Source organism: Pipistrellus hanaki (assembly GCF_964339955.1).
Source record: "Pipistrellus hanaki genome assembly, chromosome: 10".
NCBI lineage: Eukaryota > Metazoa > Chordata > Mammalia > Chiroptera > Vespertilionidae > Pipistrellus > Pipistrellus hanaki.
In genome coordinates this window covers 49,630,151-49,650,719 of record NC_140512.1, presented here as the reverse complement: position 1 = coordinate 49,650,719, position 20,569 = coordinate 49,630,151, and the positions used below count along the sequence as shown (strand labels likewise).

The following is a 20,569-nucleotide window of genomic DNA, read 5'->3' as shown; positions in this document are numbered from 1 at the left end:
GTAGCCTTGAACGAAGGCCTGAGGTGGCCAGGGTGTGCAGGAAGATTGACTTCCTCTATTGCCAGGGAAACCCAAGCCTCCTGTTCACTCTGTGGCTGCAGCCATCTTGGTTGGGTTAATTTGTGTACTTGATCCTGATTGGCTGGTGGGCATGGCTTGTGGTGTAGCAGAGGTATAGTCAATTTGCATATTACTCTTTTATTAGATAGCATTGTTATCTGTAAAACTGAAAAAGATACTTTTTTTCAGGGTTGTTGTGAGAACTCAATGTACTAAAGTGCAAAAAATTCTATCACTTAAGTTATTCATAAATTTTTATTAGCATATTACATTGTGGATACATCTATGAAGTGATCATTATGCATCAGGTATCCTGCATGACTTAGGCAGAGTGTGGATAAAATTTGCATTTTTTAATTTAATTTCCACTATGTATCTAAATACATATCCAAATTTTTAAAATTATTTTAATTAAAATTCTCTCTATAACTTCATAAGATGTTACCGTAAATATTTAGAATGTTTATGTGATTGATTTGATTATTTTTATTAGAGGTTATATATCAATTTACAAGGTAACATATTTTTATGATGATTACTTTTAGGAAAATGTTTATATTAAATGTCATATATTTTAATGTGCAGAACACTACTTACTAACCCTGTGTCTTCTTGTGAATATTTGCTGCCCAAAGTCACAATTTTAGCCTAGACACAAAGATCCTGTGTTGCCTAAACCAAAGACCCAACTGAAAGTTGGGGCAGAGGGCTTAATCATGGCAAGTCAGAGGGGAGAATACTTGGGGCACACATTTGCTGCTGGGTAAGACTGTCCCTCAGACAAGCATTAAATATAGCAGTATCTGGAGTTAGGCACAGAGGTTTTGAATCTCAGATAACATAATTATTTTATTTTTAGTTTGATGCTTGTAAAAAAATATATAATAATAACACAAATCACCTCAGGAGTTTCTGTGAAGAGTAACCATGCGCAGTATATGTTCATTATTATCAATATTATTGTCATTTACAATTCAAAATTACTGATAATTTAAAAACATTGGTAATGATAATTTAGTATTGCCTCTATCACTACACCCTAAACTGAATCTATTTCATAAACACACACACACAATTTTTTCTTTATTGTTAAAAGATGTAATTAATTTGTACACAGTTAACAACTATGGATATTAAGAACATATATTAGTTGGAACTGGTTTGGCTCAGTGGATAGAGCATCAGCCTCCAGACTGAAGGGTCCCAGGTTCGATTCCGGTCAAGGGCATCTACTTTGGTTGCGGGCACATCCCCAGTTGGGGGTGTGAAAGAGGCAGCTGGTCAATGATTCTATCTCATTGATGTTTCTATTTACCCCTCTCTCTTCCTCTCTGTAAAAAAATCAATAAAATATATATATTTTTTTAAAGAACATATATTAAATGCTTAACATTTATAGATCATGGTTCAGAGACATTATATCACTTTGATCCTTACCTCTGGATCTGGAAGAAAAGTAATTATTATTATCCCTGTTTGAGAAAGAAATAAAATTAAGCTTCATGGAATTTAAGTGATATGATCAGATTCACACAGCTAATCATTTAGAATAGATATTAGCACCCACAACTTTGTAAGAATAATTGCAGGAATTCAAGTAGTGAAAGCTAAGGGCAGGGGATTTTTTTTCTCATAAGTTTCTATAGTACTTTCAGGACTTAGTCATAAACTAACATCATAAAATACCAAACCAACTATTATATACTTGCCATAGTAAGATGTTAAGTCTTCTGAAGGTCATCTTCATTGTTTAGTCTGTTGTGACTATGTTATTTCGTAAATGATATATATAACTATTATTGTTTTAATAAGGCCTGCACCAGAAGTAAAACTTTTATAGAAATGTAAACAGCAGAGGTGGCAAGAGCTTGACAAGAGGTTGACAAAAGGAAACTTTTTTTCTAGAACAGACTTCACATAGCTTGTGTATCACTTGGGGGGAAAGAAATGTCATCCTTCTAACATTGTGCTTGCTTCTAAGTGAAATGTTTTTCATTTTTACAGATAGCGTTAATAGAAACAAGTAAATATTATAACCAAAAATTTAGAGGACCTGATAACAACGAAGTATGTTAACATTTACTATGTTCTACCAGAGTAAGAATTCCACAGCCCTTAAAAGGAACCTGCCTCTCTAGTAATCAGAAAAAGACAAATTAAAACCAAAAGCTATACTTTTTACTTCCCTCAGGTTGGCAAACATTAGGAAGATGGATAACAATTGTTTGAAGGTTATTGAGAAATAGGATTGACCTGATCAGGGTAGGATCTGCGGCCACCATCGGGGAACAATATAGGGGCCCTCAGAAGAAAGCTTATACCCAGCCCTGATCCAGTGCTCTCACTCCTGGGCATGTACAATAGGGACATTCATATGCAAGTCCATGACATGTTGTGAAAATTTCATTTCAACACCATTTCAAGCAGTTTGAAGCAATCTTCATGCCATTTACTAGAGAAACGTTTAAGGAAAGAATGCTATGATTTGCTCACTATGGAATAAGGAGAAATACATTGGAAATAGCTAGGACAACATACTGAGAGTAATTTGAAAAATAAAACATTTAAAAATGGATACAATAGTATCAATATATCTATAATAATAAATGTATAATATGCTAATTAGACTGGACGACTTTCCAGATGAAGCCAGTTCCCAAGTGCCTGCCTGCTGCCAGAGGGAGGCTGGTGTCGGCAGCCAGGGAAAGGAAGGCCTACTCTTGCATGAATTTTGTGCATCAGGCCTCTAGTATTTTAATAAATAACTTCTTTTGCAATATGTAGAATATTAGAAATGCTAATATGTGATACTGACTGCAAGTGTAAAACAGAAGTCAAGAAAATAATACTCATTGGGTAAAGGGTATTGGCTAATAAGGTGTTATTATATTATCTTTATTATCATCATTAGTTTTATAAACAGTCATAGAGCTACCAGGTATAAAGCAGTTATTGACTATAAAAGTCACAACTCAATATCATAAGTTTTATGCTTTCTTCCATAATTTTGTCCTCTCATTGGTTTATATTTTTTGTCCATACCAGAAACTTCTTGATGCTTTGTGAAGTTTTCTATAAATTTTGGTTTATTTAGTTCAGTTCATGAATATTATGCTCAGTTTACTTTATTGATGATAGAGATATAGATGATAGATAGATGATTGATAGATAGATAGATAGATAGATAGATAGATGACAGACATATTCTTATCTAGATATGATCACATTCAAAACATTATCAGACTTTAAATACATCACCAGCCTGAAAGTATCTTTTGAATCATCCTTTTATTTGGGGCTGGAAGGTACAATAAACAAGTAGGAAAAAGAAGAATTTTGGTAAATGTGGTTCAAAAAGAAATAAACTGATATATTTTAAAATAATGTTTATATTTGTTAATTTTTTTTCTATTTCCTTACAGGTTTAGATGTTTATTTGGCTACTTGGCTACTGATTAGAGAACACAAAATGAACAACTCAACAAACTCCTCTAACAGTGGCCTGGCTCTGGCCAGTCCTTATAAGACATTTGAAGTGGTGTTTATTGTCCTCGTGGCTGGATCCCTCAGTTTGGTGACCATTATTGGGAACATACTGGTCATGGTCTCCATCAAAGTCAACCGCCACCTCCAGACCGTCAACAATTACTTTCTGTTCAGCTTGGCCTGTGCTGACCTTATCATTGGCGTTTTCTCCATGAACTTGTACACCCTCTACACTGTGATTGGCTACTGGCCTTTGGGACCTGTGGTGTGTGACCTTTGGCTAGCCCTAGACTATGTGGTCAGCAATGCCTCCGTGATGAATCTGCTCATCATCAGCTTTGACAGGTACTTCTGTGTCACAAAGCCGCTCACCTACCCTGTTAAGCGGACCACGAAAATGGCAGGCATGATGATTGCAGCTGCCTGGGTCCTCTCCTTCATCCTCTGGGCTCCCGCGATCCTCTTCTGGCAGTTCATTGTAGGGGTGAGAACTGTGCAGGATGGGGAATGCTACATCCAGTTCTTCTCCAATGCTGCTGTCACCTTTGGCACTGCCATTGCAGCCTTCTACTTGCCGGTGATCATCATGGCTGTGCTCTACTGGCACATATCCCGAGCCAGTAAGAGCAGGATAAAGAAGGACAAGAAGGAGCCTGCGGCCAACCAAGATCCAGTGTCTCCAAGTCTGGTTCAAGGACGGATAGTGAAGCCAAACAACAACAACACGCCTGGCAGTGATGACGGCCTGGAACACAACAAAATGCAGAATGGCAAAGCCCCCCGAGATGCCGTGACTGAAAACTGTGTCCAGGCAGAGGAGAAAGAAAGCTCCAATGATTCCACCTCTGTCAGTGCTGTCGCCTCTAACTTGAGAGATGATGAAATAACCCAGGATGAAAACACCGTTTCTACTTCCCTGGGCTATTCCAAAGATGAGAACTCGAAGCAAACGTGTATCAAAATCGTCACCAAGACCCAAAAAAGGGACTCGTGTGCCCCGACCAATACCACCGTGGAGCTAGTTGGTTCTTCGGGTCAAAATGGAGATGAAAAACAAAACACGGTAGCTCGCAAGATTGTGAAGATGACGAAGCAGCCTGCCAAAAAGAAGCCCCCTCCTTCCCGGGAAAAGAAAGTGACCAGGACAATCTTGGCGATTCTGCTGGCTTTCATCATCACATGGGCCCCCTACAACGTCATGGTGCTTATCAACACCTTCTGTGCACCCTGCATCCCCAGCACAGTGTGGACCATTGGTTACTGGCTTTGCTACATCAATAGCACCATCAATCCCGCCTGCTATGCACTTTGCAATGCCACCTTCAAGAAGACCTTCAAGCACCTTCTCATGTGTCATTACAAGAACATAGGCGCAACGAGGTAAAACACCTTTGGGACAAAGGAACCAGGTGGTCAAGGGGAACTTGGGGAGAAGAAGAGGGGTCAAAGAGCTAGTTTTAAAATCTCTGCCATTGCACTTTATAGTCTTATTAGGGATGTGCAATTAAGGAGCTCAAAAGGGACGCTCTCTTGTGCCTACGCTCCAGTCTGAGAAACTCTCACCTCATGAGCCCTGCCAATTTAGGAGCAATGAGACCACGAAAGCCACACGGCGGGAATGTGGATGTAAGGATGCTCTACATTTTCTCAGTCTCTTGGAGAAGGGCTTTCGAATCTACAATTTTATCAGTTTCTGCACAAGAAGAAGAATAACCTTTGTTGTTATTCCCACGTGTCTTTATAAGTCGATGAAAGGCTACGGTTACAAGCTAACATGGAGACTTACACATAAAGAAATAGACATTATGCCACAGAGCAGTAAAGAAATAAAACCAAAAAAAAAAAAAAAAAAAGAGTGTAGAAACAACCTCAGAGTGCTAAGCATATATTGCTCTTTTCTTATGGTTTTACGTGGAGGGTTGCAATATTATAAATACTTATATTTTATCTTTGCTTTTCCTAACATCAAAAGAAAACAAAAAGCCCAATGAGATCACATCGTTATTTTTCTTGCTCTGGCACTTGTTTTTGTACTGTTCTGCACTGTGCAAGGACAAATTGTAGAGGACTTTCACTAAACCAGAGACAGCCATGAAAAGGGGGCACTTCACCCCTGATCACTGTGTCCTTTACCTTTCTGGTGGTACAAAAGCCTATAAGGATATAGTTCAGTTATGATCCTTTATGGGAAATTGTTTCACTAATCTGGTTTTCTCCCAAACTAGCCTCTTATTTTAATAGAATAGTCTCCCTAATAGATAAACATGTTTGAGAAGCCAAAGTTATTTTTTTAATATATTTTATTGATTTTTTTTACAGAGAGGAAGGGAGAGGGATAAAGAGTTAGAAACATCGATGAGAGAGAAACATCGATCAGCTACACACTCCCTATTTGGTATGTGTCCACACCAAGGTACATGCCCTTGACTGAAATCAAATCTTGAACCCTTGAGTCCGCAGGTCGATGCTCTATCCACTGAGCCAAACCGGTCAGGGCTATTTTTTTCTAAAAAAAAAAATTGAGGTTTCATCAAGTTAAATAATTGTCATTACAGTTGGAGAAAGTTTACTGAGGCCAGACAAATTTTGAGAGAAGAAAATGGGGAGTTGAAAGGACATTCTGTTTCATCTTGAATCTGCCTGACCTGCATATAAAATGTTAACTTGTAAAACATGAACTTCTGGCCTTTGTCAGCAGGAAGAAGATGCTGCTTTTTTTCATTTTGAATTCTGAATAGAATTAATATACTCCTGTAGCACCAGTGACCTCTGGGTCAGTCCCAAGAAAGTAAGACCTTCCCCTCAATGCTTCCTGAAAGCCATTCAGCTCATAAGGCTGTTTATAACTGTCCTATGATCCAATGGAAAGAAAAAAAAAATAAACAATTAGAAAACATTTATTGAAACCATGTATTCCAAATTCCTCAATTGTCAAGTCTCCCTAAAAAATTTTAACTTCAAAATTCCATCAATAGAAGTATAGTAATCTTTGTGACTGACATGTAGTGGGTAACTTAACCAGAAGCCAGGTGAGATCAGCAGAATCTGAAACAAGAATGTAGTGGTTGTGCCTGGATCATTCTCACATTTCTCTAATACTAGGCCATAAGAATGTCATGTTGGGAACTAATACCCAAACAGTGGCTTTAAATAATCTTGTCCATGTAGATAGTTTTTATATGGTACCCCAAATAAATGTAAGATTATATTATTCATGATTTAACTAATTATTTTCATTTCCCCTTTGTTTTACTATATTTTCTGTAGTCTTCCAATTAGATTTTCTAAAGATGATCCAATCAATAGAAATAAAAGTTACAAAAGGTTTTTTTTTCAAATTTTATATTCTGCCTTTAGGTTTCTGGTCTTCATCTTGACCAGTTATATATCTATGTGAGCTGCATGATGACTTAATCAGTATTAGCATTAGCAATTTAGTTATTTTGTGTGACTTGCCTCATTGATGGCATCTCAACAATTTTGAGAGTTAACCAAAAGCACAACACAAACAACAACAAAAAGAACAGCCAGGAAGAAGCAAATTGCCAACAATGTTTTAACCTAACTTTATCAAAATAACCTCCTAGATGTATAACTTTAGTTACTCCCCCCCAAAAAAAATCTTCCATGTAAAAACACACAGCATCATTTCAGACAGATTACTTCATACTACAATGACTTCAATGTAAACATTTACATTTTAAATTGATATTTATTTGTATTTTATTTTTTCAAATCCAGGAATAAATTGTGTGGAAGGAGCATCAAGCCCATAGAGTGTTTGGTTCCCTGTAAACAAAACAGTTGACTGGCTGAATGTTTCACTTGTTAACTTGCGCTATTATGATGTAGATTCAGCTTTAGTGGAATGAACTCTTTGGATCCAAGGATTGAGGATTCCAGACTCTGATCTCTTGTATGCAACAATCCAGCTCACTTTGAGTCAAATTGCCCATTACTCATCATTGTCATCGCATCCTTCCCTCTGTTCCTTTTATTTTTGGTCTTCACCACCTGTTATTGAAAGAGAAACCATCAAGAATTAAAGAAAGGAATTGAAGATAGACTGAAACATCTTGGAAGTTTTGTCAACCAGAATTTTAAAACAAAATGGTAGAATACCAAAAATGGTAGATTATTAGACAGATATAGAAACTGTATTCAAAGGTTTGCATTCATTACTGCTGGATTTATCTATTTCAGTGGCTTTCGACTGGGGATGATTTTGCCCCCCTCCCAGGGGACAGTTAATAATGGTTTTGGTTGTCACATCTTAGGGAAGGGCTATTGGCACCTAGTGGATAAAGGCCAAGGATGCCTCTAAACAGCTTACACAGGATAGCCTCACCCACCCACCCCCATTAAAAATTATTTGGCTCAAAATGTCAATAGTGCAGAAATTGAGGAACCCTGGTCTGTTTCAAGGGATTCTAGAGCTTGCTTTGTATAAGTGGGAAAATAATCCTGTATCACTATTAGAATATCAATGCATATTGCTCACCTGTTTGAAAAAGGTCATGCTTACCAATCATGTATTAGACACACTATCATCCGCTGAGTCTGGTGTATTTGTAATTCATAGACTGGGAACACAGGCCACGTCTACATATCCAGAACCACCAGACCAGGTACATAGCACATTGTTTCTATCATCTTAGTGCCTAATTAGATTGCCACAATATCCAGTCAATTGAGGTTTCAGTAGTTGGCCATTAAAATGGTTGCATTGACATAGTCAGTTTCTATTGGAGTTAATGGTTGTCCTTTCAAAAACATTAAGGGCCTCTTTCAGAAACAGTATGATTCATCTCCTTTGTTTCTACTGGAAAGGTGACTATCAGTCAAGAATTTATTCTTATAGCAATAATGTAAATATCACAGAGTGGTCTTATAAGAAGAGGAGACTAAATATGTGAAAAAAACCAGGTTATTTCTTGAAAAAAAGAAAAGAAAAGAAAGGATTGCCTTTTTACCAGTTCATCGTTAATTTAATGGCAGATCCCAAGTGTTAAGATAAAATATAGTAAGTCACTTTACATTTGTCCAAACCCATAGAATGTACAACACCAAGAAGGAACCCTAATGTTAACTATGGACATTTGGTGAAAAATCCAGCCATTATAACAAATGCACCACTCTGATGCAGATGTTGGCAGTGGGGGAGGCTGTGCTTGTGTGGGGACCAGAGGGAATATAAACACTCTGTACCTTTCACTCAATTTTGCTGTGAATCTAAACCTGCTCTAAAATATAAAAGTAAAAGTAAAATCTAAAAATAAAATAAAAAGTCACATGAGATTAGCTTTCCAGCATCCCACATAATCCTACTCTGTCCATTCACTGCTTTTTTTTATTCTGATATTGGGGAAATGGGAGTTCAAACTGATAACAACATACATATAGAGATGCAATCTACTTTTATTTTCTCCTACTTAGTTGATACTTGCCTTTCCCCCAGTTTGATAATATCCCTTTCAACAACCACAGCACTGATGTTGCAAATAGATTAGGGAAGCATCCAAAGCCAGATGACTTGTGCAAGATGTATTTTCAGCATGTATATACAATACCATGCCTCTCCAATATGCTTCTCTTAAGAGGGTGCACGCTGCAGCATGAACTGTGTGCATATTTAATGTATCTTCCTGGGATATGCTGTATGCTTAATATACATATTCTATAAATAAAGCAATGAACTGTATCATAGAAATACATATTTCTGTATGCAAATAAATATATTATCCACAAAATCTTAATATGCGATATGGTATATGTTGATTCAGAGTCACAAGATAAGCTTTTATATGCCCACTTTTCAAAGAAAGTAGTATTTGCTTTTGAATGAAAAAGGTATAAGAACAGCCAAAATCCTACCCATATTAAGAGTAAAATATTTTATACTTTCTAAAAGCATGGCATTGATTTTAAATATCTCTTGAAAGAATATATTAATAAAACTTCGCTGGTGTCACCCCATGTGACAACAATGCTTTTTGCTCCTCTCTTCTGCCTGGCCTCTGACTAGAACCTTCCTGGCTGTTATGGTTCCAACAGCTGTGTTGATCTCATATCTGATTGCCTGATGAGATTGCCACCAATTCATTGACATACAGCTTCGCTCAACTCCAAAGTGACTGATTTTTGTCAAATAAAAACTAATCATCCCATGAAGAAAGGATGACCTCTAGAATGCTTTGCATTCTGAAAACCAAGGTCAAAGCTGTGCAAGCATTGCATTTTATAAGCTGCTCTTTCCAATACAATAATCCATACAATAAATCTTGGTATAATGTTACAAATCGCAAAAGAGATGGTTTGTCTCTGTGTGTTCTACATTTTTTGCACAGCAATTGTCTTCCAGTCTTTGTTGCCCATTCAACTACCCACATTCTCCAGAACATTTTCCTTGGCTCATTAATAGCATGAGTTCTAAGCAAATATTGTTATGATTTTGGGTGTGCAATCCTAAGAGATGCTTATATTTTAATAGAAAATCATAAACCTTGAACAATTGAAAGACATATTAATCTTTAGATACAACACATGCAGTGGGAGAAATATTTTTTTCCATGAATTTCAGTTTTTATTCCAAATTTTGTAACATATTTCAATGCCTATTCGTGTCCTAAATTTCTCCTTTCAAGCCATGATCCACCCTTGTGAATTGCTGTCCTTTCTCTAAACCAAAATCATTTCTGGGAGGAAAAAATGAAGAAAAAAAACTGAGTTTTCTATCAATTCTCATTAGTTTCTTATTGTTCCAGTGAAATGTTCTCATTTCATTTTTTAGAGTTTGAATTGAATCCTGTTCTGATGAATTGTCAAATGCTACTTCTAACTAGATGGTTGCAAATACTGAGACAGGAAAAAGAAAAAAAATTTTTTCCCCATCATAAACTTTCACTTTATAACATGTATTAACTTTTCTCAACTAAAAAATGGAAGAAGCAGAATGTGGTAAGTTGTGACTAGATATTTCTTAAGTAGGTGACATTGTAGAAAATTGGTTTCTTTGGCTTCCTAAACATACACTCATACCATAAGTCGTGGAAAACTGCAAAGAAAAACTGGCACCTATCTTCTGCATTTTAACAGTACACCCAGCGGTTCATCTGAATCTTTATATCTTTACTGGACATATGGGTATCTTTGGAGTTTTGTCAAATGAAAATGAGTATACTATTATTACTTTTTTGAGGACCATCCATATTATTTCCCATAGTGGCTACACCAGGTTGCATTCCCACCAACAGTGCATGAGGTTTTTCTTCTCTCCACATCCTCATCACACTTTTTGATTTATTGATGATAGCCATTTTGAGAGGTGTAAGGTGATATCTCATTGTGGTTTTGATTTACCTTTTCCTGATGATTCATGATGTTGAGTAGCTTTTCTATTGGCCATCTGTGTGTCCTCTTTGAAGTCCTCTGCCCATTTTTTAATTGGATTGTTTGCCCTTTTGCTGTTAAGTTGTATAAGTACCTTTTATTTTGGATATTTACCCCTTAGATTGTGTCATTGGTGAATATCTTCTCCCATTCAATTCCACTGCTATGTATGACCTTTCTATTACTTGGAGCTCTGTTGAAGAAGACATTTAAATCTTGGGTCAGCTAAGTGATATTGAAAAAAATTCTACTGCATGACAGCGATTGTATGGAGTCTTGATATGAAAATATGCCTAGATTGGAGAAAGCCATCATACACATAGAAAACACATCTATAAATATGTATCTTAATTATGAGTACTCCCAAATATTATACAACTGTATGTTATTGTTCTTTTAATATCAATACCACTATCTAGAAAGCTGAGGAGAATATATAAGTGATAATTTCTCACATTCCTTTGAAATCCCTCTCAGACATTCTTTTTAGGTTGACAGTTTTTTGTTTTGTTTTTTTTTAAAAAAACAAAACAAAACAAAAAAACAACCTATAGATGATGTATAAAAATGCAGGAGTGATATTTACTCCGAATATGCAACATATGATCAAATAGTCAAAATGTTTGGGACTGTGAATTAAGAAATCAGGTGGGCATGTTCCATTTTTCAGAACAAGTAAGATTACAAACCAGATTATTTTTGTTTTTCTTGGGATTTTCACTATTTCACCTTACTAATAAAAAAGTACAATAGGACCATTTAAAGACTAGATATTAAATGGCTAAATAAAACCATTTTATTTTTTCTCAACTGTTAGATAACTTGGCTTATATAAAAATATAATCTGAACAACTTTGTATTTAAGCAGAAAAATGACTAAAAAGAATAAAATTAAAAGTAAAACAGGAATAATTAACCCTTGTTATAACATCCTGGTGAGGGAAAATAATAAACAACATATGTATAAGCTTTCTCAAAGAAATAAAAATGAAAAATGGAACTTGTTTCTCAAAGAAATAACAATGAAAAGTGGAACAAATTTTTGTATTTTATTTTTGGCATGTTTACGTCATTTCTTTTTAGTGTTTTTGCCAAAGTCCTTACTAATGTTATTTAAAAGTAATTTTTATGAATGTTTTGAGAGGCGAACATAAAAATTGCTATTTCACTAGAGCTTGTTGTTTCCATTTTAGTTTATGCTGCTACTCCAGAAAGAAAAGAAAAAATAACTAATTTAAATATCAAAACAAAATACCACCACAAAATTATGGACAAAGGACAGAATTACAGCTTTAAATGAAAAAATAATTGTGTAATGATGGTTTACATATGTAATCATTTCTGAACATGGCATCGATTTCCGCTGTGGTCACACAGCTGTGAACCATGTGTTGGACTCAGGCCCTCAGTCATCCTGAGAAGAGCTCTAAACACATCAACATGCTGGTTTAGTGGGCACAATCACCAAAAAGTATAAGGAGTCATTTAAGGACTAGATATTAGAGGTGATCTTGTCATTATTAACTGTCAGGCCCATATCAGGAAGTTAAAGCCTGCCAAGCTCTTTGTTGAACACAGAGTTTGAGAAACTCATTATCTCAAGCTTGGGAGAACTGAAGAAAAATAAAATTATTGGAAGTTTCAGAAATAACAAAAAATGGAGCCAACGTTTTTGCTCACTGTACACCTATCTATTAGGAAGCAAACACAATAGTATTCTTTGGACAGCTACAGGTTAAATATTTTATGTAACTGACAAATTGGAATTAGATTACATAAGCTATAATTCCTACAAACCTATCACGATAAAGAAACCTGGCATTTTTCTTGTTTCCATTCTTTTGCTTTCTATTTAAGAGTGAGAAATAGAACTTTCATTAGAGAGAAGTACCGACATAGTGTAGAGTATTAGTCTTTTCAAAATTCTTATTTAAAAGACAATTCAATGTATTTGAATTTCAAAACATATCGTGAGATTATTTAATAAAGAAAATGTACAAATTGTTGAAGACTGTATTCTTAAACAAAACATTTTATATTCCGTAAATTCTGAGTGTACTTTTCGATAGCACTTTTAAAGATAATTCAATTTATATATAAACTTGATTAGCTATAGTATTCCTATTATTTAAATATATTTATACAAGTCCTTACAATTTACCCACGTTTTATTTAGAAAAGGAATTGAATGGAAAGTGATTCACAAATATAAGGAGTGAGGTATGTGCCAATGGAAAATAGTCCACATACCAAAGGAGTGTGGGCGTAAGCGTTGATGATACATGTGTGCAAAGACATTCCAACTTCCATATTCAGCAGGGAGGAAATGGTGCCAAATCCCAGAAATAGTTGGAAGATGATAGCAATTACATGCCATGACCTTGGATGTCTTTCTGCCAAGCTGTGTCTCTAAATGAAGTATTACACCAGTTAGAGAGTTCAACAATAACTTTTTTATATGATTTATCGCATTTAGAACACATTTGTAAACATCTTAGAAGTCAGATTCTGGGCACTCCTGAGTCCTCTTTAAGTCAGAATACCACCAAACTAGCAGGAGCTGGCTCTACCCTCAAAACTTTCATTTCACTTTATCTACCAGACGAAAACAGTTCCAGAGGACTCTCTCTCTCCTCTGCTCTCTCTTTTTCAATATCTAAAGTATTGACCAAAGGGATTCCACATTTGCTCAGGTTTCTAGAAGTGCTTGGTGGGTGACCTGTGCACGGAAGATTTCCACTTTTTATGTGCTTTCCCCCAAACCATTGATGAGATATTGATCTGGAATCCATTTCCTTTTTCCAAACAAAGAGAAGCAAATCAAGAACCACACAAACTAATATCACATGTTCTCGAGTCTACAAAGGCCAAGAATTACCATGGTGAGTAGGCTTAGAGAATGTTACATTCTTGACAATGAGGTGATGTCAATTCCAGCTCTAGAAAAAGAGTCATTCAGACATATTCATCCACTCAAATTTAAGGTAAACTGACTCCCTGGATTGATCAAATATTATTTGCCAACTAGTCTCATCCTTGCCTGGAAAGCTTTCTTCACCCTTCTTTATCTGCCTAATTTCTAAAAATCCTTTATTTTTTATTTTAAAAAAAAATATTTGTATTGATTTTTAGAGAGAAAGGGAGAGAGAAGCATCCCTATAATAGATTGAAACATGATTGGCTGCCTCCTGCAACCCATACCAGGAATGGAATAGGCAACCTTTAGGGGCACAAAGATGATGCCCAACCAACTGAGCTACACTGGCCAGGGCCCCAACAATCCTTTAAGAATGACAATTTCAGCCAAGACCGGTTTGACTCAATGGATAGAGCGTCAGCTTGGGGACCGAAAGGTCCTGGGTTCAATTTCGGTCAAGGGCATGTACTTGGTTGCAGGCATATTCCCGGTAGGGGGTGTGCAAGAGGCAGCTGATCGATGTCTATCTCTCATCGATGTTTCTAACTCTCTATCTCTCTTTCTTCCTCTCTGTACAAAATCAATAAAATATATTAAAAAAGAATGACAATTTCAGGACTGTCTCCCCTGAGTTTTCTGACTACACCAGATCCTCCACTAAGTTCCCATAGCATTTTTCAAAATTGCAATTTTATTTATGTTTGTGGGATTATTTATATACCTTATTGTCTCTGCCTGTAGACTGTAAGCTTTGTAAATACAAAGGCAATGTCTGCATTTGACCACCTGAGACCGTGTCTGAACCATGATCACTGTTGTCTCTCTAACATTTTCTCTCCACTTACTAGTTGTTTGACCTTGAGAAAATCATTGAATTTCTTCATATGTAAAGGTAATCCATTTATATATACATGGTACTGCTATAAACTATAGATAGATAGATAGATAGATAGATAGATAGATAGATAGATAGATATAGATATAGATATGTAAGCAATATTTTGAGGATTAGAAGTAACTATGTAGTTTGAAAAGTTCCTAGCAGAAGGCCTGACAAAGAGAATACTCAATAAAAGCTGTATGTTTATAACACTTCTCATTATGGAAAACTGTAATTCTCTCTCATAAAGAGGGAATATGCTAATTGACAGTCACACCCTCAATGATGGCAGTGCCCACAGCCACAAGATGGCCATACCCAATGCCTGCCTCCAGAATCCCCCAGTCTCCTCATCCCCCCAGCTGCTTAGGGCCAGTCCAAGGCTTTCCTGCGCCTTGGATGGTGACTGCCCAGCTGCCCAGGGCCAGCCCCAGGAGCAGGCAAGCCATCGATGGAGGCTGCCCAGCAGCCCAGGGCTGCCCAAGGCTCAGGTAACCAGGGCAGGCTGAGGCTTGTGCTCCTGGCAGGGGCAGCAGCAGAGGTGTGATGGGGGCATCACCTTCCCCTGATCACCAGGTCACTTCCTGCCCTTGAGGGCTCCCAGACTGTGAGAGGGGGCAGGCCAGGCTGAGGACCCCTCCCCCAGCGCATGAATTTCCATGCACCGGGTCTCTCATAGAGAATAAAGCTTCCAGGGATTTTCATGATGCACTTTGTGGAGCTCTAAGTATCCTGCTAACCCAGCTAGTGCTTTACCGAAACAAGTGAGGCTTCTGCACACTCAGGACCATGTCCTCAGAACCAAGTTAACTTTGAGACACCCGGAATGAGTCATCCTTTCCTTTAGTGGCATGGCTCAAATTCTTTTATTTAGTTTTTGTTTCAATAATCACACATATCACAGTCATAAGATTCTTGGCATCTTATACAGATCTAACTCATTTTTTAATGCCAGACATTTAATTACTTAGATCTGGCCACAATCATATGAAAAATTGCTGTTATACCCATTATATGATGAGGAATCAGTGCCTCTGTGAGACCAAGTAATTGCCTAAGATCACAGCTGGTAGGTATGAGTATAGCCAGGACACAAACCCTAAAATTGGTCATCACAGCAGGAAGCACATAGAAGCAGTTTGGCCTGGTTTCCTGACTTGATTCACACTGGCTAACCTGATGTAACTAGTAGTGCTTCTTATATCACGCCCCTGCCCCAGCTGTATATACTGTGCTTCCCCAAAAATAAGACATCCTCTGAAAATAAGACCTACCGCATGGAAAGATAAGATATCCCCAGAAAATAAGACCTAGCGCAACTTTGGGAGCAAAATTAATATAAGACACTGTCTTATTTTCGGGGAAACAGGGTAGTAGTGCAGCTCTTAGGAGTTTGAAGCTTTTGATAAGGCAAAACAATGTTTCTTTTTCCTTAAACCCTCCCAGGTTTCTTACAGTTATTGAAACGTTTGGAAGTTCTATTAAGATTGTCACTTACTCTGACATTAGTCTTCAAACAGAACAGTTTCTACTAATCTCAAACAAAACAGGGAAATCAGTGGAATAAAATGCCCCTGTGTAAAATGCCTGCTGACTATTTCAGTGAACGAGACACATTTACCCAAGCTAACCCCTATCCCTACTCTTAAAAGCTGCCGAAACCGGTTTGGCTCAGTGGCATTGGCCTGCGGACTGAAAGGTCCCAGGTTCGATTCCGGTCAATCTGTAAAAAATCAATTATGAGTGGCCACCATTACCTCCCTTTTCAGATGAAAAAGATGCGATTTATGAAGTTCAATGATTTGGTCCTCACCAGTTTTATTGTCTGTGAATGGGAAAATAAATGGGTCTTTAACATTTAACAAGAGCATAGTCAGGCTGTAGGAAATGAATAGAGGATAGATTTCATATGGTAGAGGATATTGTATATTCCTTCTCTAATAAGTTCAAGTATGTAAAGAAACTCTTAGGGGCTGCTCTCAGGTGAAGATTTCAGGGTGTTGTCACATGTACACATAAGCTACTGGAGGTCATGTCAGTGCAGAGCAGTTGGCTATGTTGTCCTCACATGGTTGGTGGGACTGGCTATAGTATGCAATGATTTCTTTTTTCCTTTATCCTTATCTTAGAATGTGTTTTTTTGTGTTTGTTGTGGGTTTTGCTTTAATTGAAAGTCTGGGAGTTGGTTATGGAGGGCCTTGTCTATGGAGACCTTGGTGAGACCGTATTAAAGATTTTCAACTTTATGTTGAGCCATTAGTGGTTTTCGAAGAGAATGCATATTATCAGATTTGGGATTTTTAACTACCACTCTTGTATTGTGTGCCCAGTGGGCAATGCTGGACACAGAGAGATCGGTGAGGGGTTCTTACAGCAGCCAAGCTTTCTGCCTTGAATAAGGGAGGGATTGTACATGCTATTTGCAGACACAGGTAATGTTCTTATAAATGTTTCATTTTCAGAAACATCTAAAATATAATCATTTAAACAAGGTGGCCTCACCCTCTGGCTTGCACCAGAAATGTATTGCTTAAAAGAAATGAAACATTTCTTTCTGAGGCTGTTTTCTGTGAACAATCTTCTAAGGAAATACATAGAAAAATTTACACAAATTGTAAGTGGTTATTTATGTGACTATTTTGAAATATGCATTCATTATTACCAATGAAATTATATAAGACTAATATATTTCCCCAAAAACAGAAGATAAAGAAGCTCTATTTAAATCATAAATAACAATGAATAAAATGAAAGAATAAATGAACCATCATTCACATCTTCCTAAAATATTTACTAGTGATTTGAAAATCATTTCAGTTGCTTTGAAATGTTGAATAGAACTATGAAAGCCATTAGAAGAAATCACTAGAAAATTTATATTTTGAGACTTTGGAGTTACTGTAATATATAGGCAACAGAACTAGTTCTCATAAATATGCAAGGGTGAATTAATTCTCTTTATGTGAAGTAAGGAACAATAATCTTAATAATGTAGAATATTTGGAAATATTTATCTAAGTTTGGGGAAGCTTTTTACATTATTTATATGCCAAATCATCTGTGTGGAAACTTAAATATTCAAATGTTCTTGGATTTTCCTTACCTCCTGCAACTGCTATTTATGACCTTGTCAGGACCAAAAAAAAAAAAGTGTCAGTTTTACTATTTTCTCTTTTTTAAATATATTTTATTGATTCTTTTTACAGAAAGGAATGGAGAGGGATAGAAAGTTAGAAACATCACTGAGAGAGAAACATCGACCAGCTGCCTCCTGCACACCCCCTACTGGGGTTGTGCCCTCAGCCAAGGTGCATGCCCTTGACTGGAATCAAACCTGGGACCCTTCAGTCCGCAGGCCGACGCTCTATCCACTGAGCCAAACCAGTTTCAGCATGATTTTCTTTTCTGAATCAAACGTAATAATGAATTTGGTTTATTTTTTATTTATTTGTGTGTGTATGTGTGTTTGTGTAACCTATTTTTATTTTAGTTTTTATTAGAGACCCGGTGCTACATGGGTGGGGTCCAGCTGGCCCACCCTGATCGGTGTGGGGGTGAGGCGATTGGGGGAGGGGCCCCTGGTAGTTGGTGGGCTGGCCAAAACCCCTGGTTGAACTCTGGTGGAATTCCTGGTTGAGGGGACAATTTGCATATTACCCTTTTATTATATAGGATTATTTTATTGTTTAGGATATTACAAGTAGTAGTAGATATGTCTCCTTCCCCCCCCATTGACCACTCCCCCCCCCCCAGTCTCCCCTACCCTCTGGCATTTGCCTTCACTTCCCTTCTCCTTCCCTCCAGTGTCTTGCATCTATTGGTTGTGCTTATATGCATGCATACAAGTCCTTCAGTTGATCTCTTACCCTTCCCCCCCAACCCTCCCCTGCCTTCCTGCTGTAGTTTGACAGTCTGTCTGATGCTTCTTTGCCTCTACCTATTTTTGTTCAACAGTTTATAATGTCCTTTATATTCCACAAATGAGTGAATTTTTTAAATCTTATTACATTTAGTTATAAATGATCAAAGGTTAGAGGTTAAAATCACATTATAATGCCCATTCAATTTCAAGAAAAAATTCAAGTTCTTTATAGACACTGTCAATTGCAATATACCCTGTGGAGTTGCTGGCTATTAGTATCTGCTCCCTTTTTTCATCTCACATATCTGAAAAAGATGCTTTAGAATCTTAAGGCTTTAATATTCAAAGTACAAATCATAAGAGAAAAGATTTTCATGATTGTATCTGAAAATTATTTAAAAATCTATGTTACATAAAACTCTTAAACAAATCTAAAAATCAAACAGAATTGTTTGCAATATATATAAGAAAGAAAATAATTACTATCCTTAATATGTAAATAGTACTTGAAAATCAGTAGCAATAAGTTGAGCCTTACAAAGGACTGGCAAAAAACATAAAAAGGCAGCTCTCCAAAAACATGAATGTAAATTAAATACCAATAAATATATAAATGTTTTCATTCCATTCTTTTTTTATTAGTGTAGATTATTATTTTTTAGATTTCTTTATTGATTAAGGTATTACATATGTGTCCTTATTCTCCCATTACCTCCCACCTCCCATTCATGCCCCCTGTTGTCTGTATCCATTGATTACGCTTATATGCATGCATATAAGTCCTTTGGTTGATCTCTCTCCCTTACCCCAACCTTCTCCTACCTTCCCTGAGGTTTGACATTCTGATTGGTATTTCTCTGTCTCTGGATCTATCTTTGTTCATCAGTATGTTGTTCATTATATTCCACAAATGAGTGAGATCTTGTGATATTCCATTCTTTTTTTTAAAATATATTTTATTGATTTTTATACAGAGAGAAAGGGAGAGAGATAGAGTTAGAAACATCGATGAGAAAGAGTCATCGATCAGCTGCCTCTTGCACACCCCCTACTGGGGATATGCCCGCAACCAAGGTACATGCCCTTGACCGGAATTGAACCCGGGACCCTTCAGTCCCGAAGCCAACGCTCTATCCATTGAGCCAAACCGGTCCCGGCTATATTCCATTCTTAATGAAAAATCAATACAAGAGATTCCATTTTATATAAAAATTATTAATTAAGAAAAACAAAAGCATTAATTATTTCCATGCTACTGGTGAGCATGTTAATTTTGGTTTTCATGAGAAATTTGACAATTTACAATAAAATATCACAAATGAGCATTTATGCCATCGCCGCTCCAATAGAGCAAACCATTGAAACAAATGGGTTGTATGAAAAAGTAGAACAATCTTTAGCAAGATGGGGGGGAAAAGAGACAAAAATACAAATTACTAATATTAGGAATTAAGCAGAATATGTTTCTAGAGATCCTGCAGACATTCAAAGGATAATTATGGAAGGCTACAAACAACACTACACATATAAAGTCAATAACTTGATGAAATAGTTACCTCCTTGAAACGTAAATGACCACAACTCATCCAATATGAAAGCAATAATTTTAATATCTCCATACTGTTAAGGAAATTGAAGTCATAAATTAAAAATATCCAAAAAGAAAAAAAGAAATCTCCAGATGGTTTCACTGAAAAATTCTACCAAATAGCTAATAAGAATTAACACCAATTATATTCAATCTCTACCAGAAACAAGAAGAGATGGAAATTCTTTCCAACACATTCTCTGATGTCTTATTTCTAAAACCAGACAAAGAAAAAAAAAGAGACTGTAGACCAATACCCATCATGAATATAGATGCAGAAATTCTTGATAAAATGAGTTAATAGAATCCATCACATATAGAAAGAATTATTTACTGTGATTAATTGTGCTTTATTCCAAGGATGCAAGGTTGATTTAATAGTTGAAA

At 36.5% G+C, this 20,569-nt stretch overlaps 1 protein-coding gene across 7 annotated transcripts in view; it reads left to right on the top strand.

Annotated features, from left to right (window-relative positions):
* The window catches only part of CHRM2 (cholinergic receptor muscarinic 2), a 137,651-nt gene extending 128,355 nt beyond the window's left edge, over window positions 1-9,296 (top strand). For 5 of the 7 annotated variants that reach the window (XM_084896820.1, XM_084896821.1, XM_084896822.1 and 2 more), the window contains one exon: window positions 3,483-5,197. In XM_084896820.1, the coding sequence (XP_084752946.1) occupies window positions 3,530-4,930 (1,401 nt within the window). In that variant the 5' untranslated portion in view covers window positions 3,483-3,529 and the 3' untranslated portion in view covers window positions 4,931-5,197. Of the gene's footprint in view, window positions 1-3,482; window positions 5,198-7,287 lie in introns of those variants that run through there. The other 2 variants (XM_084896825.1, XM_084896819.1) reach the window with 1 other exon arrangement.
* Window positions 9,297-20,569: the final 11,273 nt, after the last annotated feature.